General features: G+C 61.0%; 4 protein-coding genes across 6 annotated transcripts; 3 read left to right on the top strand and 1 right to left on the bottom strand.

The window, feature by feature from the left end:
- Positions 1–22: 22 nt before the first annotated feature.
- Positions 23–2,657, bottom strand: mkrn2os.1 (MKRN2 opposite strand, tandem duplicate 1). Its single transcript, XM_077603343.1, has 4 exons — positions 1,035–2,657; positions 887–933; positions 552–708; positions 23–472 (listed from the first exon to the last, which is right to left on the bottom strand). Exons 1-4 carry the CDS (start codon positions 1,253–1,255, stop codon positions 187–189), a joined length of 711 nt encoding a protein of 236 aa, XP_077459469.1. The 5' UTR covers positions 1,256–2,657; the 3' UTR covers positions 23–186.
- mkrn2 (makorin, ring finger protein, 2) lies at positions 1,632–5,847 on the top strand. Of its 2 annotated transcripts, XM_077603336.1 has the most exons (9): positions 1,636–2,157; positions 3,191–3,319; positions 3,462–3,733; positions 3,803–3,990; positions 4,080–4,145; positions 4,237–4,385; positions 4,498–4,608; positions 4,705–4,849; positions 4,949–5,847. In XM_077603336.1, the coding sequence occupies exons 1-9, from the start codon at positions 2,132–2,134 to the stop codon at positions 5,111–5,113; spliced, it is 1,251 nt and encodes a 416-aa protein (XP_077459462.1). In that variant the 5' UTR covers positions 1,636–2,131; the 3' UTR covers positions 5,114–5,847. The 2 variants fall into 2 exon arrangements, with proteins under 2 accessions (XP_077459461.1, XP_077459462.1); XM_077603335.1 differs by having other exon boundaries at positions 1,632–2,157; positions 3,462–3,990.
- Positions 5,848–5,968: 121 nt separating this feature from the next.
- LOC144075902 (protein FAM107B-like) lies at positions 5,969–10,248 on the top strand. The gene is made up of 5 exons (XM_077603349.1): positions 5,969–6,199; positions 8,118–8,175; positions 8,968–9,169; positions 9,314–9,476; positions 9,562–10,248. The coding sequence occupies exons 1-5, from the start codon at positions 6,176–6,178 to the stop codon at positions 9,679–9,681; spliced, it is 567 nt and encodes a 188-aa protein (XP_077459475.1). The 5' UTR covers positions 5,969–6,175; the 3' UTR covers positions 9,682–10,248.
- A 196-nt stretch (positions 10,249–10,444) lies between these two features.
- On the top strand, positions 10,445–21,099 carry pik3c2b (phosphatidylinositol-4-phosphate 3-kinase, catalytic subunit type 2 beta). Of its 2 annotated transcripts, none has more exons than XM_077603323.1 (33): positions 10,445–10,811; positions 12,208–12,575; positions 12,765–12,865; positions 12,955–13,106; positions 13,171–13,291; positions 13,446–13,557; positions 13,637–13,716; positions 13,841–13,904; positions 13,980–14,126; positions 14,442–14,475; positions 14,550–14,745; positions 14,844–14,966; positions 15,379–15,543; positions 15,641–15,755; positions 16,053–16,195; positions 16,294–16,482; positions 16,555–16,648; positions 16,721–16,815; positions 16,891–17,071; positions 17,142–17,249; positions 17,335–17,427; positions 17,486–17,615; positions 17,693–17,829; positions 17,923–18,092; positions 18,232–18,388; positions 18,457–18,566; positions 18,682–18,901; positions 18,976–19,100; positions 19,166–19,277; positions 19,353–19,425; positions 19,558–19,679; positions 19,764–19,892; positions 20,137–21,099. In XM_077603323.1, the coding sequence occupies exons 2-33, from the start codon at positions 12,222–12,224 to the stop codon at positions 20,314–20,316; spliced, it is 4,332 nt and encodes a 1,443-aa protein (XP_077459449.1). In that variant the 5' UTR covers positions 10,445–10,811; positions 12,208–12,221; the 3' UTR covers positions 20,317–21,099. The 2 variants fall into 2 exon arrangements, with proteins under 2 accessions (XP_077459449.1, XP_077459450.1); XM_077603324.1 differs by lacking the exon at positions 10,445–10,811 and adding an exon at positions 10,948–12,096.
- The last annotated feature ends 54 nt before the right edge of the window (positions 21,100–21,153 follow it).

Below are 21,153 nucleotides of genomic sequence, written 5' to 3'. Positions count from 1 at the left end.
GAAAGAGGAAGCAACAAAATAACACTTTTTCATTCGGTATTTATTTTTTAGGATTGAAGTCAATTGGAACACTTAAGTAAGACAACAACAACTCCCTTGCGTCAATCTGGACACAAACCTAATCCTTCAAACCATTGAGTCAGCGTCAGTGTTGCTGAAACGTGATGATTGGCTGCCTCCCTTCCCTCATAAAATGGATATTTCACTGGCGCCTGGCGCCGCCAGAAGGGGAGCCGAGGCCGTAGCCGAATCCCAGGAAGACGGCGAGGCGGGAATGCTCCAGGATCCGTGACGACGGACATGATGTAACGCGGTCAGGTAGACGGAAACCGCCCGCACCCGGGGGAGCACCAGGTCGCGGGTGAAACGTCGCTGGTCCACGGGCCGCTCTCCCCGTGACGCCAAGAGGCAGTTGACGAAGCCCAGAGCGAAACCCAAGCAACAGGAGCCGAACTCGCGGGGCTCCTCGAACCTGAGGACGCAGACGCGTGAGCGAGGTGGGGTGGGGTGGGATGGGATGGCGGCCGCCTAGCACGGGGGCGGGGCGTCACCTGCTGGCTGTCCACCCGTCTTCGGCGGCGAAGCGCTCCAGCCGCTCGTCCCAATCCGGGACCCACCAGCCCGGGGCCACCAGGGTCACCGCCACGCTCTGATGCCAGCCTCGCCGCTCATGTCGAACGCCCGACTCCGTGTAGCTGAACACCACGCCTACGGCGTGGAAGATGCGTGGGTCACACCGAGCCCGCGTGGCTCCGGTACCGCTTGCCATCTGTACCGATACCTCACTAAAAATGCCCCTACCAACATGGCCTCACGGCGGTACCCTTTTGGTATCGGTACGGTATCGGCACGGGTACGCGGAGGCAAAAAGCCGGCGATTTGTTACCTCGCGAGTTGGAGATGCCCGCGTGAAGCTCGCAGTCGTTATCTTCCCTGAGGCGTCCAGGAAAAAAAGGAGTTAAAAAAGATGTCATATGAAATGGTTGGGAAAATGAAGAAATGAAAGTGCGTGTAGGGGGCGCTTTTGTTTGCACCTGAGGCCGTCGGCGCCCTCCCGCGACGTGACCAGGAAGCAGCAACTCGTGCGGTGGCCGTCGACGACGGGCGCCCGAACGCGCACCGGGGCCTCGGCCAGCGGGAACCTCGGCGCCCGGCCGCACTCGGGGCACCGCAGCGGAGTCGCCGGAGTCGCCGGGGTCGCCGTCCACACCGTCCGCCCGCAGTGGGAGAAGCGCAGCAAGTCAACGAGCTCCATGACAGTCAGTCCACTCGTGGACAGGTGACCGAGGGCGGGGCTTATATCGCTAAACGGAAAAGTCTCCGTGTCCAATCACATCAAGTGTTTTTCCCCCCAATAAACAACGATTATTCACTATAAGAATAAAAATGTCAACAATGTAAGGAATGTTTCTTGCTCACTCATTTTAATTTCAATGGCAATTTCAACTTTTTCCAAGCCTTGTACGGCAAATGCATTCAAGCTAGCATCCGTAGGCAGACAGGCAGTCCTCTCCCAGTTTAAAATAAACGAACGTCCATCGCTGGCAATGAGTAAATAGCAGAAGTTTGCACTTTGGTCAAATCAGAATGAGATGACTTCAAGTGAACGGCAGCACATCGACTCCGACGGGAAGCTGGCCCCTACCAACATGGCCGCCCGAAAGACATGTTGGCGGGGGAAACAAAGGGTCTCTTTTCATGCTTCCGCGGTCCATTGAAACGAGTCGAGTTGCCTCCGTACTAAATGAAGCTCGGCAGCCGAAGGTTCTTTGTTAGTATGCCTCGCGCTTCAAATGGATTTACACTCGAGAAGGCGGACATTTAGGTTTAAAATAGCAGGGTAACTAACAAACGTGAACGCTGCAACGACAGTATATTCATCGCGTGGAAGGGATTTGACGGTCGGGGGGGCGGGAGCTTTTTGACGCGGCCCGACGTCGTTGCTACCCGGACGCCTTCAGTGGGAACGCCGGCGTCCGTCCGTCGCTCCGCCCGTCACTCAAACGGGCACACAAGTGGCAGGCAGGCAGGCAGGCAGGCTGCGAGCTAGCTAGCTAGTTCGCCCGGCTAAGCCGGCCGCACACTCCGCTCCTTTTCGCTTCTCTAGCCTCTTCGGATATCGGCGAACAAGATGAGCACCAAGCAGGTGACCTGTCGGTAAGTCCCAAGCGTCCAAAACGCCCGCCGTTCCCTCCGTCGGCGTCTCTGTCCCGCGGCCGTCCTTTTGCCATTGTCTCCGTTGTAGCCGGGCGCGTTAGCCTAGGCGCTAATGTTTTTAGCCGCGTGACGCTTCTCCCGCCGCACTTGGCTCTCCCGAGAGCAGACCAGAACCCCCTCTCGATCCGTTACCCTCCGAACCAGACCTACACTTTTGGACCGCGAGGGTCCACAAAAGATGAGCATTCATGGATGCGCGCGCCATCTTTTGAAGCTTTTCTTTTCCAACGGACGTCAACGTCGCGTACGTGCGGCGTGACGAGCCTTCAAACAAACAGAGGTCGTCGTCTGAGCGAGTGCCTCGGTCAGGTCGCTGACCAGCTACCCACCCTACTACCAATGGTCTGGCTTGGCCTGGCATGGCCTGGGAGCTCATCTCCTATCGTAGCGTAGCGTCAGCTAACACACTCGGGCGACCCAAACAACAGTGGCACACGTGCTAGAACATTGAATAGAAATTTGCCATGAAAAAAAAAATCCCATCACTTCTATTGTAAGCGAGCTTTCGTTACAAGTCTGCTAACGAAAGCTCGCCGAGTGAGTCTCTCCCTTGCCCAACCTCCTGTACATTTTCGGGCGCTTGCTTTCGATTCGAAGGCATTTTCGGACCACTGTGCATTCCCGGGCTGCCACGGACGGTGCCAGACGTCTAAAGAAGCCGCTCGTTTTAATTTGCTCCGAGAAAACGTGTCTATTCGTGCACGTGTGCGCACTAGACACTAGAGGGCACTCTTCTGGTGTATGTCTTGGCTCGCCGAGGTCACCTCACAGCTTGTAGTGTCACGATAACGGTTTATGTAGGTAGTAGGTCTACGTACTCCGTTCCGGATGGGCCTCATCCAATACTTTGGAGAACAGACTGGGGCCTTCGAAGACGGGAAATCGTTGGGCAGAGGACGCGCTGAGAATGGAGTTGTGCCGCAAATATTTGACTTTTTTTTTTTGAATCTCCACTTTTTGTGCTGCGGCGCAGGTACTTCCTGCACGGCGTGTGCCGGGAGGGCAGCCGCTGCATGTTCTCTCACGACCCGTCCAGCAGCAAACCCTCCACCATCTGCAAGTTCTACCAGAGGGGAGTCTGCGCCTACGGGGAGCGATGCAGGTCAACACTTTTGCCGCTTTTACAATCACAAGAAATCACTCGGCAATTCAATTCAAAATACCAACGCGCTCTTGCTCGTTTCCACCGTGACGGCGACGGGCATCCGTCCGTCGGATGACCTCCTTTGGCCTCCACTTTTCAGATACGACCACATCAGGCCGTCCTACAGGGGAGGAGGCGGCGCTCCCGACGGGAAGATGGGGGGCGGAGCTCCGCTCAGGAGGCCGGCCAGGGACGGCCGAGGGGGCGACGAGCCGGCCGGCCGGAGCGCGCCCGCCGATTCCTTCGCGCTGCCCCCGGCGGGACCCCTGGACGTTGTGTTTGGGGGCCCCGAGGCGGCGGCCGCCGCCGCGTCCCCCCACTCCTACGTGGAGGCCATCCGGACGGGCCTGGAGGCGTCGGTGCCGGAACAAGGTGGGATCACCCATTTTGAGCGCTCCGGCCACCTCGGGGCGAATGTGACGCGTTACCCGACGCCCGCAGCCCCCGGCCAGATGGGCGGGGCCTACCGGGACTTGACTCAGCTGTGCCCGTACGCGGCGGCCCCCGGCGCCGGCGGCCGCTGCTTCTACGAGGGCGACTGCCCCTACCTCCACGGGGATCGCTGCCAAGTGTGCCGGCTGCCCGTGCTGCACCCGCACGACCCCGAGCAGAGGCGGGCCCACGAAAAGGTGACGCCCGCCGGCCCCGCCCTCGCTCGCCCGCCCGCCCGCCCGCCCGCCTCCGCGTCCCTAACCTGGCCTCTCGTCGCCTGGCGCAGATGTGCATGCTGGCCTTCGAGAGAGACATGGAGAAAGCCTTCGCCGCGCAGCTCAGCCAGGACAAGGTAGGGGGCGGGGCTATGCCGGGGTCGCGACGACGACGACGACGGCCTACCGCCACGCTGACGCCGCCGCGCGCTCTCTCCTCTCTCCGAGGTGTGCTCCATCTGCATGGAGACGGTGGTCCAGAAGGCGGCGCCGTCGGAGCGGCGCTTCGGCATCTTGTCGGCGTGCTGCCACGTCTTCTGCCTGTCCTGCATCCGCCAGTGGCGCTGCACGCGCAACTTTAGCAACAAGATCGTCAAGTGAGTCGCCGGCGAGGACGGCCGGCCAAAGCCGGTGCGCCTTTTCCTTGGGGGAGATGGCGACGGCGTGCCCCCCCCGTCTTTTGAGCGCCCCGCCTCCGTCCGTCGTCAGGTCGTGCCCCGAGTGCCGCGTGGTGTCCGAGTTCGTCATCCCGTCGGCCTACTGGGTGGAGGAGCAGGAGGAGAAAGACAACCTGATCGAGCTCTTCAAGTCCGGAGTCGGGTGAGTGGGACGTGGGGTCTCGTCGGGCCCGTGCCGCCGCCCGTTGCCCGCCACCCGGCGCTCGCCGCTCACGGTCCCTTGGGCCCACCCACGCAGCAAGAAGGCCTGCAAGTACTTTGACCAGGGCCGCGGCTCGTGCCCCTTCGGCGCCAAGTGTCTCTACCTCCACGCCTTCCCGGACGGGAGCCGGGCGGAGGCCGACAAGCCGCGCAAGCAGCTGGGCTCGGAGGGCAACGTCCGGGTCAGCATCGCCTACGCCGACGGGGTCGGGGGTCCCGACCGTGGGCCCCCTCTCTCCGTCCGTCCGTCCATCCCAACCGCCTCTTTTCCCTCTCCGCAGTTCATGAACAACGTGCGCCTGTGGGACTTCATCGAAGAGCGCGAGCAGCGGCCTCGGCCGCCGGCGCCGGACGACGACATGGCCGAGCTGCGCGAGCTCTTCATGCAGATGTCGGCGCCGGGAGACGACGGGCCCGAGACGCCGCCCGAAGCGCCGCGGCCTTGAGGGGCCGACCGACTTGCCCGGGAGAGAGACCAAGCTCCGAAAATCCGTCCGTCCGCCTGCCCGCCCAACCCTCTCGTCGACACAAGCCAGGTCGGAGCGTCCCGCCACGCCAGACGGGTGGTCATTTGTCCAAAACGTCACGAATTCAAAGCGGCCTCGTGGGAGTGACGGGCGCTTCCGCCTCGCTTGCATCTGATCCAATTGAAAGTTGGGTCACGTCATGTCGCCCCCACGTGGCCATTTGGGGTAGCGCTAGCGCCGCTTTTCTCTCTCTCCCTCTCAACGTGCTTGAGCGACAAGTCACGTCCGGCTTGGCCGTCGACCATGCCGGACATCCATTTCGGTGGCGGCGGAAGGGCCGGCCGGCCGGCTTGGACGTTGGCCGCCGCTCTCCCGTTTCCGCCATTTGGTCGGCCGCGTGGCGAATCATGGCAGACGATGGGACGCCACCCGATCGGGTGTCTGGTCCAAATCTCAAAGAGCACGGCGCCTCCTTTCTCGGCTCTCGCCGAGCCATTGGGGAGACGAGCTTTCGCGAGCGCCCGGTGGCCACGTCAACGAGCGGCGGCCCATTTTAAGTGCGAAATTGACGGCCTGGCGAGCCGCGGGCGGGCGGACGGATGGATGGGTGACCTCCTTTTTCCCCGGGTTGGCCTGGCTTTTCCAGACTTTGATGTTTTTGTCCGCTCACCAAATGGTCATGCTAATTACAAAATAAATGGAAGCACACGCAACCAGCAGCAAAGCGTCATGTCTTTTTCGGTTGACTTTGTTGTTATTTTCTCCCCATTCCATTTCCTAGGCCAGGTCTTTTTAAGAAGCATTCTGGCCAAAGCCATATTTTGGAATACCAGGCGTTTTGGGTGCGAAAAGGCCGCATCAACGCAAGCCAACGCACGGACGGACGGTGCGGCGTAGACGGCAGTACGGCCGTCCGTCGGTCCGTGGGCCGACGGCCGTTAATCCTCTGAGCGCTCGGGCTGGGCGGCCTCCCCCTCTTCCTCACCCTCACCTTCCTCTTCCTCCGAGAGGCAGCGAGCAAGAGGCGCCAAAGCGGAGATCATGGGATCGTCTCACGGCAAAAAGGTGGGCCCCTCCTCGCTCGCACGCGGACAAACGCCTTGCATTCTTTCTGGAGCCTTTGCTCATTTTATTATTATTTTTATGTTTTTACGGGCCGCTCTCACGCGGACAAACGCCTTGCCTTTTTTTTTTTTAACCGCACGAGCCAACCGAGCCGTCTGCAAATCTCGGTCGCTCTCTCGATGGCCGTCGTTTGACCCGGGGCTTTGGCCGGAGGGCACGCCCACAGCCGGGCCACCAATTGGACGGATCCGCCTCGGTGGTTTTTGAGCGCCGGGGCTTTTGAGCCGAACGGTGCCCGTTTGACCAGCGAGCCGACGAGTGACAAAGCTCTTTTAATGCCGGCCGCCACGCGCCCGATTTAGAACGACGGGCTAAAACGGGAGTGGAGATGAAGAAAGGAAGGAAGGAAGGAAGAAGTCACTTGGCCCACAAATCCTAACCCCGAACCAAATCAGATTAAAGCCTAATGGACTTGTTGGCAGAAAATCCTGCCACTCCAAATACATCCCCGTGTCTTTGGGGACATCCTATTGATCTGGGTAGCTTTCCATGGCCACCATTGCCCCCGGGGCGGGACCCCGTCACCCCGTGTCATTTGGTGGCTGTGTGGCGCGTTTAGAAAAGACTCCGGTTCTACCCAATGCCGTTTTCGCCGCCTATTTGCCGGCCGTTGCTTTGGTTTCAAGCTCTAAAGGGCAAAGCTTTCCACAATCCACAATACTAGTGTCTTCCAAGTGCAATCAGTGGATTGGCGTCAGGTGCTGCTTGTTACAGCCCAACCCCCGTTGCTGCAACTTTGCCATTTGTGTCTGTGCTGGACGGCTCGGAACAAGAAGCTTCCCCCAGCCACATTCCCACATTGGCCCAACCCCCACCCAACCTGTAAATTGTCAAAGCCAGTCCCAGACTTTTTTGCACCAATTGCAAACGTGCACAATCAACGTGCAGACTTTTGACCATTTTGACCCATTGAAGAGCACCTTGATGAAATTGAAGTGTTGGACATATGTAGCATCCCATAAGACTTGGTCAACACGGGTGGGCGAATGATTAAACAGTGGCCATAAGGACGTCATCTTTCCACCGGTCCGGTATGTTACCAGTGCAATCAGTGGATTGCCCTCAGGTGCCGCTTGTTTCAGCCCAACCCCCGTTGGTGGGTGGAACTTTGTCAGCTCGGTCCGTGCCGGTGGCTCGGAAGGAAAAGCCACAGCCGCCCAACCCCCGTCCATTCGACTCGGTCAGCGTCCGTCTGCGCCGGACGGCTGGGGAGGAAAAAGCTGCCCCTGCAGCGGCCCTCCGAGACCCAAGGCTTTGCCAAACCACCCCTGCCCGGTGTAGACTGTCATAGCCAGTCCAAGACTTAATAATAATAATAATAATAATCGGACATAGGCCCTGTCGTCATTATCAACAACAAAAAAGCCTACTTGTCATCACACCCAGAAACTGCGTTTGACGAAATTGGTGATTTATTTAAAAGATGGGCCGTCAAAGCGCAGACTTTTGGCCATATTGACCCATTAAGGAGCACCTGGATGAAATGGAAACATTGGACACATGAAGATGTAGCATCCCATACGACGAGGCCCTCATATAACGGGGCTGAGCAAAGTAAACAAAGTGAACGGAGTGGGGGTGGGGCTGCTTTGGTTCCAAGCCATAAAGAAGTCACCTTTCCGCCAGTCTGGTATGTTACAAGTGCAATCAGTGGATTACACTCAGGTGCTGCTTGTTACAGCACAACCCCCGTTGCTGAAACTTTGTGCACATTGGGAAATAGTTAGCAAATATTTATCTGTTGGCTTCCATTTCAATGACAAATTGTTTTATGCCACGCGGAAACCGCATGATCTTGTTCCAAGTGCACGTGACCCTGTTGACTCATCTTGCTCTTGTGTGTTTGTTTATCCCGCAGAGGGCGTACGATATCACGCAGCGACCCGGAGCATCCGACGGGAATGCCCCGCGCAAAGGTCAGTCAGTCACCATTCCGACTTGAATTTTCACGCTCGGCCAGTAGAAAGTCACTTTAAGATGAGTTACCTTGGCCTGACGCTTAGCCACGCCCCCTGCACGGGCAAGCGCGAAGAAGAGGTGGAGTCATCCACCCGGGAAGCGTGGCGGGGTGTGTGTGTGTGTGTGTGTGTGTTTGCGCGCTTGTACAACCACCGATGGATGGATGGACGGATTTACAGACGGGTGAGGATTTGGACGTGGCCTCCAGGCAGGCGAGGCGTCGTGGCGGTAAAATGTCCAATCCACAACAAGCCAGTCAGGACAGACTTTGGTCACCCGCCGACGGCGATAGGCGTCCGACTCAATTGAAGCGGGAAGGTCCGTCGTCGGTCATCCGCATCCAATCGCGTGCTGTCCCGCTGTCGTGGCTCACTTCCTGTTGATTTTTGCTAACTTTTGCTCGAGTCCGGGGCGCTTCCGGGGGGGCTAACCTTTGACTTCCTCTCCTTCCCCCGTCGGTGTCCGATCCCTCGTCAACGAGGGCCACTCGAGCAAGCCGTGGTTTTATCCGGGTGTTCAGGGCGTGGCTTACTCGCCCGGAAAAGCGCTAGAAGAAGAGGAGAGCCCGTGTGGAAAAACCAATGCGCTTGATCCGGGCCTGTCATTTTGGTAAAGAATAACGCGCCCGGCCGGTGTCGGCTTTCGGAGTTGAAACCGGAGACGGCGCGGCATTGTCGTGGCGTACCGAGCTTTAACCTCCCACCGAGACGGGCACGTTTGGCTTGACGCCGCCCGCTCGTCCGCCGCAGCTTTGGCGGCGCTCCGGCAGAGGAGGACGGCGCCGCCTCCGTCCCGCCGCGCGCCGGCCGACGGCCCGAGTCGGCCCGAGGAGAGGCCTCGGGACCACGGCGACGTGGACGACCTCATCACGCCCAGGAAGCTGCTCAACCCCGTCAAAAGCTCCAGGAGTCACCAGGAGCTGCACCGAGAGCTCATGAGCAGCTGCAGACGGTAAAACCGAGCGCCGCGTTGCGTTTCGTCCCGCGTCGCGTTTCGTCCCGCGTCCCGGCGATCGGGTTCCCCTTGGTTTAAACATTTTTCCGGCTCGCTTGGATGGCCGTCTTTTCTATCTCACGCCGCCGCCCGACTGTTCAGTAGCGGCTTCCGGGTGGAGAGCGCCAAGCCGGAGCTCCAGCGGGTTCTGGAGGCCCGGCGGCGAGATCAGATGATCGGCGAGCGCAAACGGGAAGAAGAAGCGCGCCGGAAGATTTCGCCTCTGGAGGCCGAACTACGCAAGCGACAGCGGGCGCTCCAAGAGGTGACGTCCATCGCCGTCCCTCCCGTCCAAAAAAAAACAATAAATTGAACACGGGGTTAACCCTAACCTTACCCTGCGCCTCCAGATGGAGCTGATGGAGCAGCAAGAGGACCAGCGGGACCTGGCCAGCGCTCCAGAGTTCCTCAAGGTCAAAGAGAACCTGCGGAGGACGTCGCGCGCCGCCCTCGAGGACGAGCCGGTCTGAGGGCGAGGGGCGCCCCGGTAGGAGACCAATGGCGGCGGGGGACTCGGAGGCGGCCGGGCCACGCGTCGGTCGGCGGCGGCGGGCTGAGAGGGAGGGGCCACGTGGGCCGTGACCCGTCCTCGTGGAATCCGCCCAAAATGGGCCTGGTTGCGGCGTGGATCGCGTGACCGATCGAGGGTTTGATGGGCTTGGTTTTCACGTGGACCCTTTGGCCCGACAGACGACCATTCCTAAAAAAACCACAGCCTTGGCGTGATTACGATCATGGAAAAATGGACTTTCTCTTGGGTGTGACTGCAGTACGCTGCCGTACAAAATATTAAAAACGGTTAAAAAAAAAACAAAGAAAAAAAAGATTTGAAAGCGCGTCCATTCCAAATTCGAGCAGGTTCATCTCTATCAAGGCCCGATTTGCATTCGACGGCCACCGGGGGTCACTGTTTCACCTTTGCCTTCCTTTCCTCCGAGAGTCAGGTGCTCCCGTCAGGAGTCTTACCGGAAGCTTTATTCTCCAACTCTTCCTCGTCGGAATCCGAATGTTCCCGACAAGAGAGAAACAAGCTCAGCGACGAGTATTTCACGTGGTTTTTATTTGTCGACGGAACCCCTTATGGCACTTTTACTTTGAAACCACTGGCGGAAATCTCATGCCGGTGGTTCCAATTGGACGTTGAACGTTGGACCCGAACCAAAACAGCGGCGAGATCCCGGCCAGCCCCGTTATAAACAAAAGAGAGAGAAAGTGGGAAAGAGAGAGAGAGAGAGAGAGAGAGAGAGAGAGAGAGAGAGAGACAGAAATCAAGAGGTCGGCGAAAAAAAGCGTGTGATGCGTTGCGGTGGAGCCGCCTTCCCAGTTTCCGGTGGGAACCACAACAGTCCCCACCAACACCGCATTGTTCGCACCAGCGCGCTGGCCGGCTGAATGCCTGACTGACAGACAGACTGACAGAAAGAAAGACGCTTTGGCAGGCTGGCACGGCGCGGTCGGTCGCCGCGGGGGGGAAGATTAGCCGGAGAGCTCAAACTGTCGCTTGTCTTGGACGAGGACGACGTCGGCCGCTCGCAGATGAATTCCAAGGAAGACGGCTCCCTGGGGCGCCGGTGAAGCGGTCAGCTAGCCAACCGGACAGGTAGGTGGATAGATAGAGAGCTAGCTAGCTAGCTAGGCGACCTCCCTCCTCCCAGGTAGGTGCCTAGTTAGCTAGCTAGGCGGCCGATAGTTTAGCGGTGGCGGCGGCGTGACGGCTCGCTTGCTCCTAGATTCGCGCCGTCCACCCATCCGTCCGAAACGGTATCCCGGATACAAGCGGCCGAATTGAAGCTTTCTTCTCCGGGCTCTCCCTGAGAGAAAGTGGCTTTTCCATGGAAGGAAGGAGGGGCACTCGGAGTAGATTCGCCCCTCCTGCGCATGGAGATGGATGGGGTGGCTCGGGCTCCCCGGGTGTGTGAGGCGTCCCACTGGGCTGGCTCGGGAAGGAACACCTCCCGGAAGAGCTGCAGAGATGAAGTGGCTGGGGAGAGGGAAGAAGTTTGGCCTTGCGGAAAGGTGGATGGATGCATGGCTGGAATAACAATTTCTTGAAAAAATAACAATGACAACTAAACACTCCAATATGAAGTCATTGTGTTGGTGGCATGTTCGGGTGCTACTTTTAATTCATTGCCAGTTATTGACATGAATAGACGGACGCAGGCCACGCCATTGGCCTCTATCGTCATGGAAGCTTAGGTGATCGAAGCCCAAGCCATTGCACTTTGTTACTCAAAGTATGTTTGAGCCGCCTCATCTCCTAACCCGCTCCAATGGATCTCGTCATCTTCCAAAAATGGGCTTTGCGAGTGTTTCCCCCCCAAAATGGACTCTGAAAATCCACCTCAGTCTTAACTCCACGAAGAGAGATGGAAAGGCGGGTTCCGTCGCACGTCCCCTTTTGGGACCCCCCACCCCGCGCGGCCGGCTTTTGTCGCCGTAGGGGGAGGGGACCTGGTGACCCACTTGGCTTTTGTAAATTCCCACATTTTGGGCCCCTTTTCCTCCCGGCCCAAATCCCTTTTCAATCCAAGGGACGTGCGGTGAGATGAGCGAGCGAGCGCGCGCCCCCCTCGCTTCCTTCCTCCTTTCCTTCCTTCCCGTCGGCCGAGAAGAAAACAAACGTTTGCGGGTGGCTCGGCCCATGTTGTTTCTCCCTCGGCTACCGTTTGCTCGGCAGGTCGAGCCTGAAGTGTATAGAGTAAAGGGGGAAAAACGGCGTTCTTCCCGATCCCCCGGACGTGGGGAGGTGGCGTTCCTTCCGCGCCCAAATGCCTCCTACTTCAGAAGAATCGGACAGCCGGCGCTTTCGGCCGCCGCCCGCGAGTGAGCGTAGCGTCGTCGAGAAATCGCCTTCCCGTTGTTCCGTACCATTAGGGTCCAAGGTACGCGGAGAAAAGGCCACGCCCACCCGTCCCGTCCTTTCGAAGCGCTCGGCGACCGTTCTTTCGTCCGTTGTCAACAAAAAGCCTAACCCTAACCTAACCCCGCCCCAGGGCACGCCGGCGTCATGTCGGCGGCGCGGACCCAGGCGGAGGGCGAGGGGGCGGAGTCTCTGGGCCTGAGTCCCAAGGAGCTGGTCCTGGCCGAGGCCCTGCAGATGGAGTACGACGCCCTCTCCAGGCTCAAGCGGGGCAAAAAGAGCCCCGAGGCACCGGCCCACTCCGGGACGGCCCCCGACGGCGAGGAACCCCCCGCCGTCCCGCCCCGGAACCCCGTCCCGCCGGCCCGGCCTCGGCCGAGAGACGTCGACCCGGCCGGGGCCGCCGGGCGGAGCGACGCCCCGCCCCCTCGGATCCCGCCCAGGACCTACCCGCACCCGGCCAAAAGCCAGGAGGACCGGCGCCGGGCCTCGACGGATCCGGTGAGATGCTTTGCTTTTTTTTGCCTGCCATGCGTTGCTTTTGCTCCACCTTGTCCGGGCATTGTTTTTCTGAGCCCCGTGACCTTTAGCGACCTCGGCGCCCCTCCGCTTCGGCGCGCCGCCCGCTTTTCCTTTTGCGCCTGGCCTGGTGCGAGGTGGCGGGGAGGCCTTAACCTCTGGCGTCCACAGGCGACTCCGCCCTTCCGGAGCAACGGCACGGGCTGCCAACTCTTCCAGGTGTCGGAGGAGCGCGACGAGGAGGTGGCGGCCTTCTGCCACATGCTGGACGTGTGAGTAGCGGCGTAGGCGCGGGCGGACACGGAGGCGAAGGCGGGATGAAAAGCCCCTCCCCGAAAATGACGGGTCGGGCTCCTCTTAGGCTGCGTTTGGCCTTCCCGCACGACGACCGCTCCAAGAACGCCGGGCTGGTGTGGTCGCCGTGGGAGGAGCTTCACCCGAGCGCGGGGGTCAGCGTCAAGGTGTCGGTCGTCAGCGCGCCCCTGGTGGAACCGCTGGCGTTCACCTGCGACGGTACGGCCCGGTCCCGCCCGAGCCGACCCGACCCAGCCTGACCCCACCAACTCTGACTCGGCAGGTTCCACCACCGTGGACCTGATCGTCTACCAGACCCTGTGCTACGCTCACGACGACCCGGACCGCCTGGACGTGGACGACTACCTGCTCAAGGTCTGCGGACGTGACGAGTACCTCCAAAAGTAAGGCATGAAAGATTCTCGGTGGCGTCGCTCTGCGCCGTGCCGACCGCCGCCAAAAAAAAAAACGCCTTTCTGCGCTCGTGCTTTTTCTGACGACCCGTCCATCTTCCGTCTCTCCCGTTCTCCCCCCCCCGACGGCGTCGGCGTGGACCAGCGCTCAGACGTTGGCCAGTTTGGACTTTGTGCAAGAGTGCTTGAAGTTCGAGCGGGACGTTCCGCTCATCCTGACCGAGAGGGCGGCCGTCCACGCCGAGCTGGCGCGCACGGTCCGTGTGCGAGCGCCCCCCTTTGGCGGCGGCGGAAAGCGCGCCCTCCCCTTTTCAAAGCCTTCTTTCCGGCCCGCAGAAGGACGACGACCGGCTGGCGTCCACCTTGAACCACGGCATCCTGCTGCAGGAGCGACCCATCAAACAGACCGTCACCAGGTGCGACGAGACCACCGCTCTTTTGACCCACTAAAAGCCGCGGGCGTGGCCAGTTCCACTCGTGGCGGGGGGCCGCGCGGACTAGAAGCAACGTACCCGCCCCGAGCGTTTGTTTTGGCCTCAGGGAAGCGCTGACGCTGCTGCTGGACACGTTCCACACCCAAGCCGAGTCCTTTGTGCTTTCCGAGGTAGATCGTCGTTGTCGGTGTTGTGGTGCGGCGTGGCGTGGCGCTCGTGCTGACTCGCTTTCCTTCGCCTCGCAGACCGAGCTGGGGCCGCGCGTGGAACGGCTGGTGCAGTCGGTGAAGGCGCTGTGCAGCTCGCTGGCGGCGGTGGAGACGCCCGACGTGACGGCGGCGCTGGGCCACCTGCCCGCCTGCCCCTGTCGACACCAAGCCAGAACACTCAAGGTGACGCGCCAGCTCCCCCACCCGCTCCCTTCTATTTCAAAGTAAACCGCCTTGGCCCGCTTCTTTGCGGCGGTTATTGTTGAACGTAGGGTGTCGTCCGCTACGAGAGTATGGAGGCCGAGCGGAAGGAATTCCGACCAAATCTCCGTTCCGCTTGGCAGCGCTCCAAACCGGGACTCCTTTGTGATCCACATGATAGTGGTTTCGTTAGACACTGGCGTTGCGTTGCGGTCCAAGTTAACTCGTGGTGCAACGCAGGCGTGTTTGAGCTTAGCGTGGGAGCCGCGCCTGAAAATCCTTTCTGTCTTCTTTCAGGACTCGCCGGAGCTGTCCATCAGGGAGAACCGAGGTGAGCTCTTGGGCCAGACCCGTTCCTGCCTTCACGCCGTCCATCCGTCCGTCCATCCACCCGTCCGCCCGCAGAAAAAGTGGTGGAGAGGCTGACGGCGGCCATTTTGGACCTGGTGGAGCTGTACTGCGGCACCTTCAACGCCAACTTCCACACGGCGCCGCAGAGCCGCGCCGGGGCCGGCGCCGTCCAGGAGGCCGGACTGAGCGGCGGGATGTTGGCCTTCAACGTGTACGCCGCGCACCGGGTGCCCGTCACCTGGGCGGCCAGGTGAGGATCCGTCGCCGGCCTACCTTCGCCGGCCGGGCTGAAACGGCGCCTTCCGCGGCACCTCCCTAAAATCCCTCCCTCCCCCCATCCCCCCTCAGTTACGAGGGCTTCTTCCTGTCGTGCGCGCTGACTCACGGAGGGGCGGAGCTGTGCGCCCCCCAGCACACCGGCAAGCAGTCGGTCAGCAAATACCTCTTCCACCTGGTGGTGTGGGACCAGAGGTACGTTCCCTCAAGTCACCATTTTCCCAAGTGACTTTCCTCCCACCCGGAGTCGCTTTCTGTTCATCTGGGTGCCTTTCCAGCCTGCTTATATTATCTTATCTATTTTTGCAACTGAGTTCATTCACTCCGGCTCACTTCCTGTTCGGTGGAGGTCACTTCCTGCTCCATTGGAATCCTTTCCTCTTGCTCTTGCTGCAATTCAAGCTCACGTCCTGTTGTCATTGGCTTACGGCACTGAAGGAATTCCAACCCAACTGAATTTGGATTTTTAAGGGTTTTTCTCGTGTATTGCAAATGTCTGTTTTTTTAAAGAAGGATCGCTCCAAATTGTGCCAGCCGTCGTTTCTCTCGGGGCTTCTTTTTTTTCTTTGCTTTGGTTTCAAGCGCACGTGTATGTGTTTGCGCGCAGGGTGACGTTCCCGCTGCAGATCAGTCAGCTTCCCCGAGAGACGCAGCTGACGGCCACGTTGTACGCCAGCGCCCTGCCCGCCCCCGCCGGCGAAGACAAGGCCAAGCAGCGGCGCGGCGCCGAGGCGCTGGGATGGGTCACCGTGCCGTTCTTTGACTTCAGGCAGTAAGGGGACGGGACGGGACGGGACGGGACGGGACGGGACGGGACGGGACGGGGGGCGGCGGCACGCCAACCCCGCCTGACGCCGTTTTGTCCGCAGCGTGCTGACCAGCGGCAGGAAGCTGCTGTGCTTGTGGCCCCGCGGTCCCGGGGGGAGCGTCAACGCCGGCTCCGGCGAGCCCAACTTCAGCCAGCCCGACGGCGTCATCCTGCAGGTCAGGCCGCTTCGCCGTCGCCACTGAAGATGCTCTCGGAGAAAGAATGTCATAGCGGACGGACGCCAGTGCGACAGAGCGTACTGCCCTCTGTGTATAGTATCTATTGCATCTAGTTAGCAGCGAGCAGCTATGGCGAGGCAGAACGGAGGCGGAATTTTGCGCCACCACACCCAACCATAGTTGCCAGGGCTCCGTCACCATTGGCCAGCGGTCGGCAAAGTCCATTTGCTTGGAGACAAGGCGGACTTTGTATTTTTCACCAATTTGCATCGAGTCACGACGTTTGGGCCGCAGGTGGACTTCCCGCGGCGGGCCCAAGAGGTGCGCTTCGGCACGCCGCCGCCCGCCAACTTTTGCCCCCGCTACGACTTCTCCCGACTGGACGCCGGCAGTCGGGCGGCTCTGCGCGACGTCTTGCACAAGAAGACCCCCTTCTGGTCGGTTTGCGGCGGCGCCCGGACTCGGGTCGGGGTCGCGGGCGAGCTGAACCCCGGTGGGCGTGGGCTTCCCCCCCCCCCCCCCCCCCCCCCCCCAGGCTGACGGCGGAGGACAAACGGGCGCTGTGGGAGAAGAAGGCCTTCTGCCAGGCGGAGAGCGGGGCCCTGCCGTTGGTGCTGGCCAGCGCCCCCTGCTGGCAGTGGGCCCGCCTGCCCGACATCTACGCCCTGCTGCGGCAGTGGGCCTGCCCCGGCCACCCGGGCGCCCTGGGCCTGCTGCACGCCTCGTGGGTCCCCCCTCCCGCCGCCGCCGGGCCGGGTTAGCCGGGTTCGCGTTGACCTTGCCGCCCACCTTTCAGGTTCCCGGACCAGGAGCTGAGGAGGACGGCCGTCCGGTGGTTGGAGTCCGTGTCGGAGGCCGAGCTGCTGGACTTCCTGCCCCAGTTGGTGCAGGTCCGTCCAATCACGTGTCACGCCCGTGGCGTTTTGGTGCTAAAAGGGACTTTCCCTTGGTTTCTTTTTCAGGCCCTCAAGTCCGAGTGTTACCTGGACAGCTCGCTCGCGCGTTTCCTGTTGCGGCGTGCCACGGGTGACGTCAGCGTGGCTCACTATCTCTTTTGGTGGGTGACGGTGTCGGTGGCGGTGTTAGCTCTGGGTCTGGCCCCAACCCGGTCTGACCTCTTTTCGGGGCTCAGGCTGCTGAAGGACAACCTCCAGGACAGCCAGTTCCGCGCTCGCTGTCAGCACCTGCTGGCCGCGCTGCTGTGCTGCGCCGGCCGCGCCCTCCGCGACCAGCTGGACCGCCAGTGCTGGCTGGTGACCGTCTTGGCCAAGGTGGCCCACGCCGTCCGAGAGGCCGCGCCCTCAGCCAGACAGGTAGGAGGCGGGGGCCCGGCTCGACCCGCCCAGCCCAGCCCTCTTCCACCCTTGTCTCCTCCCCTTGCAGAACGTGCTGAGAGAAGGTCTGGACGAGATGAAGCGCTTCTTCTCGCTCAACGGCAGCTGCAGACTTCCGCTGGACCCGGCGCTGCGAGTCCGCGGCATCGACGTGCAGGTGAGACCAGCGGGACGGAGTGGGGCGGGGCGCCGGCTCCCTCCGACCCGGGCCGGACCCGTTAACCGCCCTGGCCTCCCGCCAGGCGTGCTCCTTCTTCAACTCCAACGCCGTCCCCCTCAAGCTGGCCTTCCAGAACGCCGAGCCCTCGGGCGACGACGTCTGCGTCATCTTCAAGGTGAGCCCGGCCCGCGCGGCGGTCGTTCGGCGCGCCGACCGGCTCTGGGCGTCCGCAGTCGGGCGAGGACCTTCGGCAGGACATGCTGACGCTGCAAGTCATCCGCATCATGAACAAGATTTGGATCCGGGAGGGTCTGGACATGAGGATGGTGATCTTCAAGTGCTTCTCCACGGGCCGCGGCCGAGGTGAGGCGTCCCGTTCCGGCACCGGTCGACCCCGGCCCTGTCCGCCGTCCGAAATACCAGCCTGGGCCGGATTTCAGGCATGGTGGAGATGATCCCTCAGGCCGACACGCTGAGGAAGATCCAAGTGGGCCGCGGCGTGACGGGCTCCTTCAAGGACCGCCCGCTGGCCGACTGGCTGCAGAGGCACAACCCGGGCGAGGGGCAGTACGACAAGGTGGGTGGCGGTGGCGCCGGACGGCGTCGGATGGCGTCGACGTCCCTCCGTAACCCTAACCCCTAACCGACGGCCCGGCCCGTTGGAGGGCAGGCGGTGGAAAACTTCATCTACTCGTGCGCCGGCTGCTGCGTGGCCACCTACGTCTTGGGGATCTGCGACCGGCACAACGACAACATCATGCTGAAGACCAGCGGCCACATGTTCCACATCGACTTTGGCAAGTTCCTGGGACATGCGCAGATGTTTGGCAACATCAAGCGGTGAGTGGAGGAGGAGTAGGAGGAGGAGTAAGGGGAGGATAAAGCTTGTCTCCCACCACATTTTGCAATATCCCAATTGGCGCTTGGCCGTCCTCGTCCAACGAGCTCGGCTGAGCCCCCGCGTCCGTCCTCCCGCCAGGGACCGGGCCCCTTTCGTCTTCACCTCCGACATGGCCTACGTCATCAACGGCGGCGACAAGCCGTCCAGCCGCTTCCACGACTTTGTGGACCTCTGCTGCGAGGCCTACAACCTCATCCGCAAACACGCGCAGCTCTTCCTCAACCTGCTGGCGCTGGTACAGTCGACCGGACGCCGAGCTGCCCGCCGCCGACCGTCCGTTGAGCCCTCGTCTGCCCCCGCCAGATGCTGTCGTGCGGAATTCCCGAACTGTCCCGCATCGACGATCTCAAGTACGTCTACGACGCGCTCAGACCGCACGAGTCCGAAGCCGACGCCACCATCTACTTCACCAGGTGCCGGCTCGTCATGGGCGTTTTGCCCGTTTGCGGGAGACTTCCTCCGTCCGTCCGTCCGTCCGCCCGCGCGCGAAGCCGTCGCCGACCGTTGCCGACGCTCGCGCTCTTTTAGGCTGATCGAGTCCAGCCTGGGCAGCGTGGCCACCAAACTCAACTTCTTCATCCACAACCTGGCCCAGATGAAGTTCGCCTGCGCCGAGGACGCCCCCGGCTTGTCCTTTGCGCCCCGCGTGCGCTCGGCCAAGGGCGACGGCCTCATCCGGGGTCTCTACGTCTTCCCGCCGCCGTCCGGTGGCGGCGGAGGAGGAGGAGGAGGAGGAGGAAAAACTCAGGTGAGCCTCCTCCGAGCGTCCTCAGCCGGCGAGACGCCCCCCCCCGACCGCCGTGACTCGGCCTTTGGCGGCAGAGCTACGTGGTGAAGGTGGAGCGCGAGGGGCGGCGCGAGGCGCAGTTGGTGCAGAGGACCTTTGAGGAGTTTCAAGAACTTCACGGCAAACTCAGGCTGGCTTTTCCCGCGTCTAAACTACCCAGGTAGGAAAAGCGGCGCCTCCCGCCCCTCGCCTTCCACCTTCCCACCGTCGAGCGGCTTCCCGCAGCTTCCCCGGACGCTCGGCGATAGGACGCTCGCGCGGCGAGGCCACGCGGCGCTGCGACGAGCTCAACGGCTACGTGTGGCACCTGGTGCACGCCTCCGAGGACGTGGCGCGGGTGAGTCCCGCCGGCCTGGGCCAATGTTTGGGGAACTTGACACGCCATCTGGCCCGTGTGTGCGCTCACCCGCAGTGCGACCTGGTGTACACCTTCTTCTACCCGCTAGCCAGAGACGAGCAACCCGGAGCCAGCGGCGGCAAAGCAGGTAGCGCCGGCTTTCCCCCCAAAAAACGCGGTGTCTTTTCAGCATCTCAGTCAGCCTGCCAAATCCCTTTCACATTTCCCCACGGTACCGTTTGCAATTTTGAATGAACGTAGCTCTTCCTCTGGCACGCAGGCGGCGCAGACGCCGAGGCGGCGTGGAGCGCTCCTTCGGGCCAAGAGGCGGGCCAGGTCAAGCTGTCCATCTGCCACCGAAACGACAAGCTCTTCATCATGGTCATGCACATTCGAGGACTGGTCAGTAATGGGTCGGCCACGGCCAGGGGGGGGGGGTCGGGGGGGGCGTGTTACGGTACTCTGACGTGGCGCGGTGTGGCGCAGCGACCGCTCCAGGACGGCAGCGACCCGGACCCCTACGTCAAGGTCTACCTCCTGCCCGACCCGCAGAAGAGCAGCAAGAGGAGGACCAAAGCCGCGCGGCGCACCTGCAACCCCACCTACAACCAAATGGTATGTGCCCGAGGGGCGAGGCGGGACGGGAGAGTGATGCATCTGACGACCAATTAATCAAAAAGGTCAATTTCAATGAATGGCAGAGCCACCAAACTAGCTTCCAAGCTAGCAAAGCGGGGCGGCCGCGTCGCTTGGGCCAATCCGTTGGCGTTGAGCTTCTCAACGGAACAGGATTGGGCCCGCGCTATTTTCTGGCGCCCGGCCGCCGCAAAATCACCCGTCGCCTTTTTTGCTGTTTCAGCTGGTGTACGAGCGCATCCCGCGCGGCGACCTGCAGCGGCTGGTGCTTCACGTGCGCGCGCTGGCCGACGGCGCCTTCTGGGACAGCACCCTGCTGGGCGAGGCCTTCGTCCCGCTGGGGCGCCTGCTGCCCGGGCGCCACTGGGTGGACTGGCACCCGCTGGGCGCCGCCAAAGCCTGACGCCCGCCGCCGCCGCCGCCGTGGCCAAAGACCTCGCGTCCTACTAGTGCCTTCCGCCGAGACGCTCGTCCGAATAGAGAGGAGAGCGGTGGCGTATTTTTGCTACTACGGTATCTGTACCGTAGCAGTGGAATGGAAGACGGCTGCAATCCGCCAATGGCGCTGGCAAAGGGCGTGACCTCTTGTTGGGTCCTAAGGGAAAGGCCAACCCGTTGCCCCCTTGCCATTGCCCTCAAATGGTCAGAAGGTGAGCCCAAATGAGCCAAGCAACCCGCTTTTTGTCATTGCGTAATTGCACATGGAGACTGAAGTCGCTCATCACGGCGCGAGAAAACAAAAAGAATAGCGAAGGGACGGACTCAGTTGAAGCAAATGGACCACCTCCACGTGTACAGGGGAGAAATTCCAGGATTGACGGGAAGCCCAAAAGAGCCCAGAAGAAATAGGAAGCGACTTGGAAATGCTATTTTCTTGTGTGTCTGGGTTAGGGTTAGCCCAAACGCTCTTCCTAGTCTACTAACAGATGAGCGCTCTAGTCGGAGGAGAAAAAAGAAAAAAAAGCTCAGAGGAGTCCTTTTTCCGCCGCCATGACAACGGGATGGAGCAGCCGGTGCCCTGAGACCGTTTTGGGACGTTTGCTTCCCTGTATCCCTTCACTATTGTACTTGTATAATGAGAATAAAGCGTTAGATTTAAAAAGAAGAAGAAAAAATCCACACATACACTGTAAACTTGACCGACGTTTTTGTATTTGCACTACAAAATAAACTGGAATTGAACGTTCGGGTGGTGTCTTGCTTTTCTGTACAGTATGTATAGTATTTTTGCCCCGGCTCA

This window comes from Stigmatopora argus, chromosome 6 (assembly GCF_051989625.1).
Source record: "Stigmatopora argus isolate UIUO_Sarg chromosome 6, RoL_Sarg_1.0, whole genome shotgun sequence".
Taxonomy (NCBI): Eukaryota; Metazoa; Chordata; class Actinopteri; order Syngnathiformes; family Syngnathidae; genus Stigmatopora; species Stigmatopora argus.
The sequence above is the reverse complement of the archived record's forward strand: the minus strand, read 5'-3'. Positions and strand labels throughout refer to the sequence as shown.